The 16,940-nt window shown below is 38.9% G+C and overlaps 1 protein-coding gene across 1 annotated transcript; it reads left to right on the top strand.

Moving 5' to 3' along the window:
* The first annotated feature begins 2,797 nt into the window (after positions 1-2,797).
* On the top strand, positions 2,798-16,870 carry smo (smoothened, frizzled class receptor). Its single transcript, XM_059325858.1, has 12 exons — positions 2,798-3,617; positions 5,455-5,654; positions 6,385-6,594; positions 6,695-6,867; positions 7,624-7,843; positions 7,964-8,087; positions 8,720-8,812; positions 10,430-10,538; positions 10,917-11,102; positions 12,309-12,457; positions 14,296-14,430; positions 15,318-16,870. Exons 1-12 carry the CDS (start codon positions 3,356-3,358, stop codon positions 15,926-15,928), a joined length of 2,472 nt encoding a protein of 823 aa, XP_059181841.1. The 5' UTR covers positions 2,798-3,355; the 3' UTR covers positions 15,929-16,870.
* Positions 16,871-16,940: the final 70 nt, after the last annotated feature.

Raw genomic sequence — 16,940 nt, 5'->3', positions numbered from 1 at the left:
TTTATTTTTCACTCTACATTGTTCTGGTGAGAGTTGTAAAGTGGTGGAGCTATCAGCCGTAGAGATTTGGGCCTTCTCTTGAATATTAAAGAGCTATATCACGCCTTTATTGTGATTTGGTTGCTCAGGATAATGGACAGACCTTGTTGTGAGCCGTTCCTGTATTTAAACTGCATCTGTAGATTTAGCAGTGTAAGCGTGAACTGTCTCTTTAACCACGAGAGGAAGTCAGGTCCATTATGTATGTCCCAAAGGAAACTGACCTAATGTAGTTTTGAGTTAATAACTGTGTTCCTCCAATCCCTCTGTCCAGCACACAGATGCTCACATTATAAACATCTTATACAATTTGATTCATGATGATTGATAAAGGCTGATAGAAATTGCAGTTATAAATGTCAATGTATTTTCACTATAAAGAGTTACACTGCAAAAAAGCCAACTTGTATTTTTTGGCCTAAAACAGTGATTTAATTTGGTAAAACTTATATATATAATTTATATAAATTACTGACATTTAGGGACATAATGTAAGTTAGCACAACAAAGGAAGCCAGTTGTCTGCTCAAAAACAAGTTGGGGAGTTGTTGTTACTTATGTTTTTAAGTTGGGGTTCACAACAAGGGACAATAGTTCTGATAACTCTTATTTCTTTGTTGTGAAATTTGGTCATTAGCGAAAGCTAGCGGCTAACTGATGCTAGCGGCTAACTGATGCTAGTGGCTAACTGATGCTAGTGGCTAACTGATGCTAGCGGCTAACTGATGCTAGTGGCTAACTGATGCTAGCGGCTAACTGATGCTAGTGGCTAACTGATGCTAGTGGCTAACTGATGCTAGCGGCTAACTGATGCTAGTGGCTAACTGATGCTAGCGGCGCTGCTTGTTACAGCTACAAGAGTAGCCATTAGCGTATCAATGCTAACTCAAAATTGTGGTCACAACATTAGCTGACATTTCATAGCGGCGTTACAATCGTGCCAGAGAAATTCAGAGTTGAGCAAACTCAAAAACAAAACTTAAAATATTTAGTTTAATTGTCCAACTTAAACTTTTATCGAAGTTTGTTGCCTTGAAATTTTGAGTTTACCCAACTTTTCTTTTTTTGCAGTGTATGTCATTTCTATCATACGGGTACATTCTCGTCTTGGGAAGGGCTGAAGTGAGTTTACTCTTCCTTCCAGGAACAAACATCATTAAGCAGATTAGATAACATGCTGAACACTCGCTGTATGTTGTGTGGATATGTCACAGTTTTCATTCCTAATATTTTAGTATTATTGTAATTTTAAAAACTTCTCAGCCTATATCTTATATATTTATGTTTGTCCATTTTGTATTAATTATTCACACTTATGTATATTTATCATATGTAATACACATGTTATGGCTCTCTCATATTAGGGCTACTGGATTTCCTTCTATATAAATAGTTGTACGAGTCTTCAATTCATTTTTTTCTCTCTAATATTTTGTTATATGTCTGTGTGTTTATGTATTAACCAGCCTCGTGGGCTGCTGTAACATGTAGTGTTCTCAAAAATATAGAAGGATCAATAGGTCTATATATTGATAATAAATGGTTTTCAATAATCATTTTCCCCCAGTATCGGCACATTGGTACATTCTCTTTTCTTTTATACTATCTTATCGTACATTATAAAAATACACTGTACTACTTCTCTTATATTTATCTTTTAATAAAAAAAAATATAACATTTTATGCCCTAAATGTTGTTTTGATTTTCCCCTGTGACGGAAAATGGCGTAGAATATCAATATTTCTTATGGTGTTTTATTGAAGTAAAAAAAATTTTAATTGTAACAATACTATAGTAAAATATATAGTTACATTAGTACTACAATGTACTAGGTTAATTCCTTTTTTATAACTGTCTTTTTTCCCCCTTGAATCTCAAATTTAATGCCCTCAATGTGTCATTTTTTCCATGAAAATAGTACTGAATATCAATATTTTTTTAAGGTATTGTATCAGAGTTAGAGATTCCAGAATTGTGTAAAAACTAGTAGCATATAAATTTGTATATTAATCAAAGATGATGAAAAGCTGATAATACATTATTTTGAGTCAAGTCAAGTCAAAGTTTATTTATAGAGCACATTTAAAAACAACCTCAGTTGACCAAAGTGCTGTAAAATTTTAGACCAAAGTTATTAAAATAGAATAAATCATACACAAATAGGTATAAATAAAAACAATGAAAACAATAAAATACTAAAAACAGTAAAACAATAAAATAAAAATAGAATAAAATAGTAATAAAAACTCAATCCAAAACAGAGTTAGAGATAAAAAAGACAAGACATTTTGAGTCCATATGTGCACATGAATAGTTTATGAACATCTTATTATGTAAATGAGTGCTGTATTATAGCTTCTGTATATTGATTTGTTATTGATCAGTAGCTCTCAGAGGGTCTTGGGACCCCCTGTGATTTTTAAGGGTTTCATAATAAAAATAAGAAGCATTTCAGCTTCACTCTCTCATAGATGGGGACATGTATAAGATCCTGCAGGTGTGTGATTCAGCACTAACTACTAACCCTTCCCATGTGAGAGATAACCTGTCAGAAGGGGGTCTGTGTTGTTTTGGGGGTCCTTGAGATGAGAAACTTTGAGAAGGCCTGCCATAAGGCACATTCTTCCACTTGCAGAGGGGGATGGGAGGGGAGGTTTTGTTGCCCTGGCTCTCCCCCACCATGTGCATACCAGAGACAAAAAACAAGCAGCACTGAGCTGCAACACAACACAGAAAGCTCTCAGCAGACACTTCACCGGGACCAAGATCACTTCTTAGGACACGTGAAGAGATGTAGGATCGTTTATCATCTTATTTTTCTGCCAGCATTAAACAGGGGGGCTGCGGAGAAGAAGGGGGTGGTGCATCTGAGCCAGGGATCCTATTACACACATCCAGACTTTTTCATGGCAAGTTTTTTGGAAGTGGGGGGAGGGCGAATCTGCAACTTTCTCGGCCTGATGTCTTTTTCATCGCCAGCCTAAATGCTTCAAATGAATACTTTGTATGGGTTTGAGTTGATGATGCGTTTTTTCTAAGAGGCGAGGACAGTTTTGGGGAGCTGTTCGGATTTGGATAATGAAGGAATTCAGGAGGATCCATCAGGGATCGGACGAGAAGTGCAGAATAAAAAAGTTTGGGAGGACTGCGAGAAAACTTTGAAGCGCTCCGCAGATTTTCCCCTCACCATGCCGAGTTTGGAAACCTATTCTAATGAAGAAAACCTCATCTTTGGGTTTCTTGGGGAAAAGGATAACTGAAGCGCAAGAATTCACAGTGATCTCGCTTTTGCACAGTTGAATCTCTTCTCTCAAGATGTCTTCCCAGACTCGGAGCCCCATTGTTGGATTTTACGGGATGCTTTGCGTCTGGGCTGCCTGGCTTTCAGGCTCCGAGGCGGTGTTGTCTCCAAACGGGACCATATTTGAGGATAACTGCAAGAAAACCTCAACTTGTGAGGCACTTAAATACAACACATGCCTGGGATCACCTTTACCCTACACACATACTTCTCTGATCCTGGCCGAGGACTCCGACACCCAAGAAGAAGCTTTTGAGAAGTTGACCATGTGGTCCGGTGAGATTTAATGTCTCCATATAAAGGCTAAACATCTCATTATATAGTTTATAGACCGTAGAAGAAGAGTGCTAATCATTATAAAACCCTGTTAGAAAAACAATAAAAGTAGGATAAATCCCAGTTATAGTGATTAAATGTAAATAAAATACAGCCATGTTAATACATAACATGACTTATTTGTTTTGAATGTGATCAATAGTTACCATAATTTCACTATAAATCTCCCTAAAATGCCATGTACATGTTGAATGAGACCCTGGCTTTCACGCTTTTAATTTGTAGCAGCTAAATATTAACATAAGCAGTGCCACTACACAGAAATAGTCAGTATTATTTGCGTTGTTTGTACGTGATAATAATGTTAATTGGTATGACAATGGCCTGTGATGAGCAGCCTCAGGTCACAGGGGTAGAGATGGGAACAGGAAATAAAGGGTTAAAAGCAATTAAAGGCAACAAAAGGAATCACTCATAGGTGTGAGGCAGCTAACAATGGGAGAGTTTCACTAATAAAAGGGTTTTAGATATTCTGCTTCACATTCATAAGCACTCACTAATGAGCTGTCAGACCCAGGTCACTGAATCACAGACGTGAGGGGCTGTAGAATCACTCAGATGTGATGAGCAGCCTGTTTGTATTGGTGCATATTGTTTATTCTGGCTCATATGTAACTTAGTACTGTCCTTGATTAGAGCAGACTTGTATCATCCATTCATATAATATTTCTCTTATGATTCTAAACATTTCAACAACAAACAAAAAAAATCACATTTAATCATGATTTCTCTCAAATAAATCATCTGTTTTGTGTTTTTATGACAATTGCAATTATGGATAGGGCAGCAACTACAAATAATTTTCCTTCTGGCACTTATCATAAACAAAAATATTGAAAAATGCAAATCATCCAGTGTTACGTCTTCAAATTGCTTGTTTTGTCTGACCAACAATGTTAAATTAATTATCATGTATGACCAAGAACTGTAGCATACACGGCTGCAAACGTTTGGCATTTCTGCTGATCAATTTTCTGTTGATTGGCTGATCTGTTAATTGACTAATCTAGTTTTAAAAAATGCGGTTGCACAATGAATTAGTTGATGTGAACTGAGGTATCCTCAGTCATTTAGTTATGTTATGATAAAACCAACTGTAACTGTCAAGAAAAATCACAACAAAACACTCTTTGAACAATTAAATTGCACATCTCCACCTTCCAGGTTTGGCAAATTGTTAGTACTAGTGCAGTGCCCGTAGGAAGTATGTACAGTATTCGTACATTACATGCCACACTACAACGTCTGCAAATCCATAAAACACTTACTTTTCATAAGGTACACACACCATCCAGCACATACATATTGAACTTTGATATTCGCTGGAAACTATTCAAATATTATTGGAAAATCGAACCTTGTAGCGCACTTTAAAACTCCAGGTGTAGGTCTATCACACAATGAGGCGGAGCTCCCCTAAAAGGTGTCCGATCGGAAACAGTGCAATGCTGCAACACGTCCTACGTAAATAATGATATTTTGAAAAATGAATTTAAAAATCTTTAAAATCAAGGATGCACAACTTTGTGCCATGTGCAAGCCACATACGAAATCATAGGTCAGTCTCACTAACGGTCAGAGAGATATGCCCTAGACACACATCTACACACACACACACACACACACACACACACAGACACTTCCTGCTTGTATAGAAAGATGATGATCAAAACAATGATCACCATCACTTCCATCATTCTGATATATGTAGCCCACATCTCTCATGTCTAACTTTGATGTTTCACAATGTTTAAGTTTACGTTTTTTTCTGTCCTAGGTCTGCGGAACGCTCCTCGATGCTGGTCGGTCATCCAGCCTCTGCTCTGTGCCGTCTACATGCCCAAATGTGAGAACGGTCGGGTGGAGCTGCCCAGCCAGAGCCTGTGTCTGGCTACGCGTCGACCATGCAGCATCGTGGACCAGGAGAGAGGCTGGCCCAGCTTCCTCAAATGTGACAAATTCCCTGTGGGCTGTTCGGTACGCCTCATTGTTATGTAATATTGTGTCTTTTAACTTAGTTTTTATTTAAGTTTCATTCACAATCGTGTACAGAATCATATTCAACATATCTGCTGTTTCATACACATGGTACATCAAAAAAAAATACAGAGACTATAATGACAAAGAAAAATATAAATTAAAATGGAATAAAATAAATAAAATTATATCAGTATACCAATAGCAGGGCTCCACCTTTTAGTGAATATATGTTTTTGAAGTCTTAAGGAGTATGTTATTTGTTCCATTTGATATATTTCCTTTATTTTTTCAGACCACATACTATATGTTGGGGGGTCAGGCTTCAGCCACCTTACTGTAATGCATTTAATTGCTGTTGCTAGTAATATCTGTAAGAGATCTTTTTTGGCTCTTCCTTCAATGCCTTTTGGTAATAGACCTAGTAGGGCCACCATTGGATCCATAGTAATATTTCCACCAAATATTTTATGAACTGTTTCAAACACTTCCTTCCAGAATGCTTTCAGTTTTGGGCATAGCCATAGTATGTGGGTCTGATTGCCAATGTGTGGGCCACAGTTTCTCCAACACTTATTTGAATGCGTAGTGCTAAATTTAGCTGTAATTTCAGGTGTCCGGAAGAACCATATTGTGTCTTTTTTCAGTGCAGGTCAGAGGTCAGGGTGCACAAAAAGAGATATCACTGTAGTTAGACGCTCACCTTTCCTCTTGCCTTCCCTGTGTGCAGAATGAGGTGCAGAAGCTGAAGTTCAACATGTCCGGCCAGTGTGAAGCTCCCCTGGTGAAGACAGACATCCAGTCCAGTTGGTACAAGGACGTGGAGGGCTGCGGGATCCAGTGTGACAACCCTCTGTTCACTGAGGAGGAACACAATGACATGCACGCCTACATCGCTTACTTCGGCACCATCACCCTCCTCTGCACCTTCTTCACCCTGGTGAGACTTAACTACAGTACCCATGATTCTGAACCTACCTTTCCTATTGATGTTCCTCTTTTCAACCCTCCTCTGACTTTCAAAATCTCCTTTATTTCAGGCCACGTTTCTTGCCGACTGGAAGAACTCCAACCGGTACCCAGCTGTCATTCTCTTCTACATCAACGCCTGTTTCTTCGTGGGCAGTATCGGCTGGCTGGCCCAGTTCCTGGATGGAGCACGTGACGAGATTGTGTGCAAGAGCGACAACACCATGCGACTCGGGGAGCCCTCGTAAGTGAAAGTCTTCCCCTGGTCAGTTATGACATCAGATTAGCTTAATCACAGTCATATCTCGCCCTGTGTCTATGTGTTTGTTAACCCTTTATCAGGCAAAGAACTATATTTGGTAACTTCAGGTAATATTTCGAGAAAAAAGTTGCAAATTTACTAGGGTGAAGTGGCAAATCTACAAGAAAAAAAGTCGTAGATTTAAGAGATTTAAAGTGGCAAATCTGTGCGAAAAAACTGGGGAAAAAAGCAACTTTTTTCTCCCAGATTCACCACTTTAACCCTTAATAGGGAACTCATTGAAATACTTGCAAATTCCAAATTTTAACCCTAGAGAATATTGGAGGATATAAAATACAGCCAGAATGTGTAAAAAAAACATATGAAAATAATATTTTGAGAAAAAAGTTTACGAGATTAAAGGGGCAAATTCACGCAGATTTATGAGATTTAAAGTGGTGAATCTGGGAGAAAAAAGTTGCTTTTCCCACTTTTTTCTCATAAATCTGCAACTTTTTTCGCACAGATTTGCTACTTTAAATCTCTTCAATCTGCGACTTTTTTTCTTGTAGATTTGCCACTTTAATCTAGTAAATTTGCTTTACTTTTTTCTTGAAATATTACCTGAAGTTACTAAATATAGTTCTTTGCCTGATAAAGGGTTAAAGGTAAACCATGCAGGTTTTTCCTAACAATCTATAGCCTCAGCTAGAAATCATAACCCTAAAAATCACATCCATGTGTGTCTGTTCTCTGCAGGTCTTCAGAGACGCTCTCCTGCGTCACCATCTTCATCATCGTGTACTACTCCCTGATGTCGGGTGTGATTTGGTTCGTCATGCTGACCTATGCATGGCACACGTCCTTCAAAGCCCTGGGCACCACGCACCAGCCGCTGTCCGGCAGAACCTCCTACTTCCACATGGTCACCTGGTCCGTCCCGTTCATCCTCACTGTGGCCATTCTGGCTATCGCTGAGGTGTGTAGGGAGACTTTCCACACATCAAGTCTGACACTCTGAGGTTAAAAAACTGTCACCAGTCATGAGTAAAAGATGAACTTTTTTAATCATTTGTTGTGCCTCTATTATGCTCTGCAGGTGGATGGAGATTCAGTGAGTGGGATCTGTTTTGTGGGCTACAAAAACTACAGATACCGAGCTGGGTTTGTGCTGGCTCCCATTGGAGTGGTGCTTGTGGTCGGCGGCTACTTTCTTATTCGGGGTGAGTAATGTTTACATTCAAGTGAAATAGTTCAGCAACATCCAAAATCAATATTACTTATTTTATCCAAATCTTTAAAGTGTGCCTCAGGCCACGTTTACATGAGGACGCTTGCGGGTAAAAATGACAAAATATTTTATCGGAAGTGCCTTTTGTTTCGACGGTGACGGCGTTTTTGGGGCTTAAAAACGCAAAAATCTGAAACCACCCTCCAAAGTGGAAAAGTTAAATACGCTCCGCCGTAGTGTGTCCGTCTACACTGCCAAGATGCAAAACTCTGCTCAGATCGGCTCATGTCGCGTATGCGTTTACGTCACATACATGTGCCAGTACAGGGAAATAAACAAACATGGCGGATTCTACACATGCACGCGGACATGGCGTTGTGTGATAGTTTATCACAGCGCCACCTGGCCGCCTGGCATGCATATCCAATTGAATTCCACACACTTTTGCGTCACCGTATGCACACAGATTTCCTCCTGAAAACACTCATCTAAACGCGGAATAAAAAGTGAAGACGCGACGCCACTTTTGCGTCTTCTGTCCAGACCGTCATCATGTAAACGGGGCCTCAGGTTCATCCCCACAGCCACCAAACACTGACTGATTCTCTTTATTTCCCTTTTTAGGTGTCATGACTTTGTTTTCCATTAAGAGTAACCACCCAGGACTGCTGAGTGAGAAAGCTGCCAGCAAAATCAACGAGACAATGCTGAGACTTGGTATGTTCTCTATTCTTCTTACCTGAGAAATAGTATAAGAGTAAAATTCATCCTGGTTGTGATCAGAGTTGAGACCTGGATGTGCGGTGAAGAAATGAAATCTTCTAACAGCCTGTAGTTTGGCACACTAAACACAGAACTTTGAACTCCCGTCCTCATATTTGTTTCTTGTCTCTCTCTGTTTTGAACAAGATAAGCGAAGGTACCTCATAACGAAAGCTGAAAAAATCCTCTGTAAAAAATCCTCTGTTGATCCTTTAGTCTGGAAATTAGCACACATTGAATAATCATTGTAGAAGCTCAGCCAATGCTTTAAGCCACTGAGGCATTTCAACAGGAAAATTAATTGACATGCTTTTACTTGGCCATGAATGATGAATAAGAGTCCAGTTGATTTTTAGTTTATATGCAAAACAATTCCATTTATTTAACATATCATGCTTCCATCATACTATCTCTTATACATACATCTGCGCGAAGCATAACGAGCGCTGCGCACCGCAGCGTAACGTATAGCGTAGCAGTCAAAAACTGTTTTTCCCCTTCCGGTTGGAAAACACCTGACGAGCCCCCAAAAGGTTCCCACCTATATAGGCGGACCCGCCAATCACAGTTGGACCATGATACACACAACAATCAACATTAAATCTGCTCTTACAATCATGATTAAGTGAATATGAACAGCTGGTAAAATAAAAAAAAGTTTTAAAATGCATTGATTACTGTTGGTATAAACTAATTTTGTACATTTCATTTTTCACAACAATTTAGATGTGCTCATAAATGCTTTCATAGTCTGAAAATCCTTGGTTAAGGAAAATCTAAAATGCTTGAATTTTTATCTTAAAAGTAAAACAAGGGCATCTGTAATTCATTTAACAAAATGTCTTTTAAATATCAAGAGGAACACACTGTGTCCACTCACTCTGTACACTGTCAGTGTTTTTTTTTAATCAGTCATGGTGGTCAGGTACTCTGCCACCATGCACTCTCTGTTTAGGGTCAAATAGAAATCTAATTGACTTTGTTGCTTTGATGGTTTCGCTCCAACATTTTATATAATTTTCTCTTTGTTTTGAAATGATTTGGTTGGCCCGGATTATTTTGAAGCCCTGGTGTGTTGGCAGAGAATACTCTTTTTTTCAAGTCCTGTACTAGTAGATGAGGTGTTTATTAAATTTGATTACTTTTGGCTATTTAATTGGAATTATTATAGGTTACTGGCCAAGTTCTGTCCTGCATGCATTATTAACTGTGTGTCTGTGAACTCTTAAGTATGTTTTTGCACAATCCTGCATGCAGGGTTTTCCAGCGGATGTTTTTCCCCATTTTGGGAGGTCTTGGCTGGTTGTTGGACCCCACACTACACTACCATATAATATTATTGGGTCTTGGGAGCCAGGATCTTATTCGGAATGTCAATCATAATGTTCCTTTTAATGGCATAAAAAGCCCTTCTTGCCCTCTCTGTAGCTCACTCACAGCCATGTTAAAATGTCCAGTGGAATTTAACAGGAAAACCCTTTTTTAAGGTACATTTTCCTCTCTGTGTATGCAATTGAGAGTCAGATATTTGGTATTTCCCGTCTGATTTATTGTTCTATTTCTTCTTGCCAGGTATATTTGGATTCCTCGCCTTTGGCTTTGTTTTCATAACCTTCGGCTGCCACTTCTATGACTTCTTCAACCAGGCTGAATGGGAGAGGAGCTTCAGAGAATATGTGCTGTGAGTTTTCATTGCATCGTGTCTTTAGGTTGCAGAAATCCTGTGATTTGCAGCACGTGTGTTGCTGCACACCTGCAAACCCTCCACACAGAAATCCACAAACTGATGTTGTTGAGCCTCCAAACCGCCGCTCAACCGCTCAACAGCTCACAGCGGTGAATGCAGCCCTATTTCCCCACAGTGTTGACACTGGCTGTGTTGGAATTAATTTAGCCTCAAAAATGTAAACCGCTCTCTCCTGCCCGGACAAGTAAAAGACTTTCTTATTTACCAGACCCAGCATTTGACTGTACCTCAGTCATATTTCTAGAAGGTGCAGGAGGCACATGTGGCGTGGTCGAGACGTAGACTGATCTCCTCTATGATTTTTTATAACAGGTGTGAAGCCAACGTGACAATCGCCTCTCAGACCAATAAGCCAATCCCAGAATGCACCATTAAGAACCGGCCCAGCCTGATGGTGGAGAAAATCAACCTGTTCTCCATGTTTGGGACGGGAATTGCTATGAGTACCTGGGTCTGGACCAAGGCCACCATCCTCATCTGGAAACGAACCTGGTGCAAGTAAGCAAACATCGAGTGAAATGTAACATTAAAAGTAGATAAAAGGGATAGTTTTCTGGCTTTTCTCCCTCGTTTCTGTAAAAAAAAAAACGATTCTGAAGATTGTGTTCTATGTCAGTTGTTATGTTTCTGCTTTCGAAATACTCTTTTCCAATCTCTGTATCTGTCTTTTCTCATTGCTTGTGTTCACATCATGGCTACATGTATTGATGGAAGAAGTATTTAGATCCCTTAATTAAGTAAAAGTGCTAATACCACACTGCAGAATTACTCTACTACAAGTGAAAGGCCTGCATTCAAAACGTACTTAAGTAAAAGTGCAAAAGTACCAGCTTCAAAATGTACTTAAAGTATCAAAAGTAAAAGTAGTTGACCCCACTCAGATTGTTATAAATATTCTAAATATATAATTGCATTATTATTTTTTAAAGAATTTATGTAAGCAGCATTTTACTGTTGTCCTGGTGGGCGAAATTTAACAAATTCCTTTTATGTGATTTTTAAAAAAATCTTTAACTGATATGAAAAGTAACAAAATCTGGCAGCTAAATGAAGTGGAGTAAAAAATACAATATTTGCCTCTCAAATGTAGTGGAAGTATTTAAGTTACATATGTACCACAATATTGTAATTAAGTACAGTACTTGAGTAAATGTTAAATTCCACCACTGGCTTCATGCCTGTCCATGTCCATATATGGTTTTACAGATATGATAACTGCCTGGGAAAAATCTAATCTCTGTGCACCAAAACATGTTCGAACCAAGCAGACTTCTCCTGCCAAACAATATGATAAAAACTGGGGATTTTCACTGTGATCATTAAAAGGAATGGGAGCATAAAAATGCCAAAGTCTTGCTGTGTTTTCCCAGTGTGAGCATTTAGGTTTGCAGTGTTAATCCTTGGTTTTGTAACAGCGCTCACAAGGGCTCACTGTGACTGGGATTTTGCCCACTGGAATTAGTTTCCTTTCAGCTTTGGAGAAAAAAAAAACAGTAATTCAGCTTCTTGGAATTATTGTTTTCAGAGTGGGTTTAACGCTGCCTCATCTAGCGTGACGTTAAATGGGAGAATGTGTTGGAAATCTGCATCTTGCCCAGTGTCACATGGCTGCTGATGGGATGATCCTCAGTTGGCTCTTCCTAACCAGCAGATATTGCCACTCAGTGTCTCTCTTTCTAAACCTGCCTTCTGCTTCTGTGTCAGGATTATTGGCCGTAGTGACAATGAACCCAAGAGGATCAAGAAGAGCAAGATGATTGCCAAGGCGTTCGCGATGAGGAAGGAGCTTCACAAGGACCCGGAGAAGGAGCTGTCCTTCAGCATGCACACCGTGTCCCATGATGGGCCAGTGGGTGAGTAGCTCAGTGTTTGAAAAAAACTCAGATCATTTCATCTGCCTAAACCAGGGCTGTCAAACTCAAATACACAATGGGCCAAAATTTAAAACTTGAATAAAATCGCGGGCCAACATTGAATAAATAAACCTTTTAATATGTACCAAACATGTTTTGCTTTAACATTAAATATGGAGCCAGCAACACTTATAAACATACAATATATAACTAAATAGTGCAGACATGCAAAATCAAATTTCAAATAAAAAACACATCAATGTCATTAATTTATTAAATAAAAATTAAATAAAAATCGTATGCCTCTTTTCTATTTGCATCCTTCTGATTTAAATATCAAAATAAAGTTTTTCAACAGGTTAATACATTTAAAAATAAAATAACAATAATAAATCTAGTATTAGCGGTAAATGCGCTGTATAATACCGGCGGGTCAGTTTTTATAGTACAATAATAATATAATAATTTGGTATTGCCTCGCGGGCCAAATAAAATTACACTGCGGGCCAAATTTGGCCTGCGGGCCAGAGTTTGACACCCCTGGCCTAAACTGAGAGTGACTGACCTATGTTTGTATGAATGTTTGTCATATTGTCCACTTTTTGGGTTGAATGAACAGTGAAAGTCATGTCTGGTGATGTTTACATACTTCCATCTTGTGGTAAATAACAGAAACTGCAAGATGTCTTATATGGATTATTTATAGTGGAGATCATATCTCATTTTAGTCTGGTTATTGTGCATGCATATTATTCACAAGATGCTCCCTTTTTCCCCTAAGGTAAAGGGTTGCTCCACCAAAATTATAAAAGACAGTTTCTTACTTCTCTGTAGATGTATCTAGCAAAGCAGTTATTTATGTCTTCTAGTCAGCACTACTTCTTTAGTACAAAAAGCTTTTTAAACGGGATGTTTTTCTAGAAAGACGCATTGTTTTTAGCTTTTCACTACTGTGAGCACTACAGACAAAATGCCACTCATGTCCATTGTTTAAGGGTGGCTTGGCTGACTCTTGGATATATTACAATGTGGGCACATAAATCCAAACCTTTGCGCATGTCTACTGCCCTACAAAAGCCAAAAGCCTACAAAACTACATTTTTATTCAGAATTTTGTTAAGACAGAACTGAATTGGCATTAATTTTACAATGCAACACTTTTATATGCTGTAGAAATATATCATTTAGTCATAGGGGCACTGCAGTCACAATAAAACACAGCTAAAACTACAACAACTGGTCAGCTATACAGCTAAGGCAAGAGGGTCAAGTCCTGTTAAATCTAGCTGGAGATAAAAATGACTTGTCATGACTAGAGTTAAACTTTGTGTGTGTGGTTAAGAAATTGCATTAGACTCATAAAGTCCATAAAGGTACAATTTTCCCTGCTTTAGCTTTTTTTGTAGTTCCTGCTCTTTCTTTGTAGAGCAGTGTAGATCCCACTAGAGGTAAGTGAAAAAATATGTCTAATTTGGGTGTACCACCTCTCTAAGCTTTGGTGTGTAATGTCAAAAATGGCACCACATGTGCTGATATAAAGATCCACTATGCATTATTTGTCTTTCAGGTTTGGCCTGAACAGATTTTCCATTTGCTTTTTTTGTGGCCCGGAGGCTACACAGTCAGGGACAACTGTTATGTCTGTAGCTAAGAAGTGCATGACACATACCTCTGCTCATGTAAGCTGTGAGGCTGCTGCGGCGGCCATGCTTGTTTAGCTTGGAGCAGTTCAGAGCTATAGAGGCACCGCGGGGGAGCCATTAAGTGTACGTTGGGTTTAAAGCTGTCCTCGCTTGTCCCTAAATTGAGTTTGTGGTTTGTCTTTTTGTCATTCATAGCTGGAATCAATTTTGAACTAAATGAGCCATCAAATGACATGTCATCAGCTTGGGCGCAGCATGTGACTAAGATGGTGGCCAGGCGAGGTGCCATCCTGCCTCAGGACATCTCTGTGACTCCAACTGGTACACCAGGTGGGATCTGGAGGCCAGGGCTCTGACATTACACCTACTGTTCTACATGCAGAACATCTCAAATCACAAGTCACCAGTCTTCCCTTTCATCTGGGGTTACTATAGGGGATGGGTGTCCTTGAAAAACACTTGGTAACACTTTACAAGAACCATCTAACTTATGTTTATAGATTGTTTATAAACCAATTAATAACCATTTACAAAGTGCTATATACATATTTAATCTTTAAATGTTTTAAACCAATTTCTTAAAGGCATATGAACCATTTCAAAATCATTAACATACTTAATATGGTGTTAAAAATGTTATAATGAGTGCAACTAAAACCATTAATTAACTATTAGTTTTAATTTAATTGTTTGTTAATGATAAAGTAACTATAAACTTACATTACTATACCATCTATTAGCCATTTATAAATGATGTAGTTAGTTAAACATTAATAAATTATTTATTTACCATTCTAAATGGCTTATATATGGTTTATAAATGATGATTAAACATTAATAAACTATCTGTTTACCATCTATAAATGATGGTTGTTGTAAAGTGTTACCAAACACTTGAATTTTAATGTGAATTTAGGTGACACATTTTGAAAGATAAAATGTTGGTGTTGTTATAGCTCAATAACATCTAATTGATTTAGAAGAAAAATACTCCATATAAGTAATACTCCATATAGTTTATATACTGCATGTGCTGTTTATAAATATGGAAATCCTACAGCTGTAAAGTGCTGGAAAAGCTTGCACTTTGAAAATGCTTGAAACATTATTGAATTTGATGTTGGAAAAGGTGTAGGAACCCTGTTTATCATTCTTCCCCTTTTTTCATCTTTACCCAATTGTCGCTTACCTACTTATTTTCTGTTCTTCCTTCGCAGTGCCACCTCCAGAGGAGAGGAACAGGCTGTGGATGGTGGAGGCTGAGATTTCTCCAGAGATGATAAAGAGGAAAAAGAAGAAGAAGAAGAGGAAGAAGGAGGTGCGTCCAGCGGAGGAGGCGGTGGACCACCAGGCTTATCGGCAGCGTGAGTTTGGTCGCAGCTCAGTGCCTCGCCTGCCCAAACTGCCTAACCATCCCAGTCTGGTGGCTAATCTAAGGGAGCAGCAGAAGCTGCAGGAGGAAGTTCTGCCGGGGTCCTACCCGGATTTCCAGCCCTCCCACCCCCTGTCCTGTGAGGAGAGGTGTCCTTACCCAGCTTACCAGAGCAGCCGGAACAGCTATGGCCGCATCCTGCTCTCTAACCCTCAAACCTTCAGCGACCGCCCAGAGGATCTGGGTCTTGGTCCGCGCTGCCTCCCCTCAGGCTCCACATGGCAGCCCAGTGGGTCTTGCCGCTACCCCAGGGAGGTGGATCTCAATGACGGGCTGTCGGAGAGGTTGGCCCAAGTGGCTCGGGTACCAGCAGGCCGAAGGGCCGGCTATGGACCCATTCACTCCCGGACCAATTTAATGGAGGCGGAGCTTATGGATGCTGACTCTGACTTCTAAGAGCAAAGCTCCCGTATATATCTTTCTGGTACACAGACTGTAAGCTACAAAAAGTGCTGGATACTTTCAAAATTCTTACTAAAGTGCACCTAAGTCCCAATGCCCAGACGCCAAGATGGGACTGAGCTGGTTAGTTTTTTATTTTTATTTTTTTTAGAGAAAAAACAAAGGGATAAAGTGAAAAAATATGTTGTAAATAAGTTAATGAAAAAAAATATTTTTTATACTTTATTTGTTTCCAATAAAATTTCAAAGGCAACTTCATGATGACAAGACAAATGAGGCAGCTAAACTTTATGTGGCTTGAATCAGATATCTTTATTCTGAATCTCCTGTGCATCCATCAGCTAGTATCCGCCCCGCCCTGTTTGTGATGAAATCAGCTCTAAACATGGCAGGAAGTTAATGTTCCAAGGATGAATCGCTAGTTAACACAGTCAACTTGTCTTTGAGATTACCAGTTAGGACATTTGAAGATGAAGGCAGTCAAATGAAAAATATTTTTACTGCCACGGAGCAGTGAAACCTCATACAGAAGACCATACAGGTTAGGAATAATGCTACGGGCTTCTTGCAAATACTGTTTAACCCAGGTCTTCTTTTGTGTTATATTTTAATGTTTTTCTCTCTTCCCACCACTATTTAGCCATTAATTACTTGTGTTTATGTACAGTTACCTTGAGGTACTAACTATTATCTCCCTTACTTATTAATACTAATATCACAGAAATGATTGCTGAGTGGCAGGACTTTGAGAGAATTTGTGACACACACTGGGACTTACACAGACGCCAGGAAATGTTAAAATAAATGGTATAATTAGTATAAGACAATTTATTTTGTACTAGGTGATAGGTCTCACAGCTTCACATTGTGATCATTCACTTCAGATTCAAACATAACCCAAATTATTATTTTGTCCTTCAATTTTTTGACCTCTTTAAAGTTACAGTACAGATTTTTTTAAAGAGTAACTTTAAAGCCATTTTGCTGCTGTCTAAGGTCACTGTGT

This window comes from Centropristis striata, chromosome 22 (genome assembly GCF_030273125.1).
Source record: "Centropristis striata isolate RG_2023a ecotype Rhode Island chromosome 22, C.striata_1.0, whole genome shotgun sequence".
Taxonomy (NCBI): Eukaryota; Metazoa; Chordata; class Actinopteri; order Perciformes; family Serranidae; genus Centropristis; species Centropristis striata.
Note: the sequence above shows the minus strand (reverse complement) of the source record. Positions and strands in the feature narration are given on the sequence as shown.

Bases quoted from the DNA above. Each gene is read 5' to 3' on its own strand.
- smo (XM_059325858.1), top strand. From the start codon at position 3,356: ATGTCTTCCCAGACTCGGAGCCCCATTGTTGGATTTTACGGGATGCTT. The intron at 7,844-7,963 runs GTGTGTAGGGAG...TATGCTCTGCAG, and splicing joins CCATTCTGGCTATCGCTGAG to GTGGATGGAGATTCAGTGAG. The intron at 8,813-10,429 runs GTATGTTCTCTA...TCTTCTTGCCAG, and splicing joins CGAGACAATGCTGAGACTTG to GTATATTTGGATTCCTCGCC.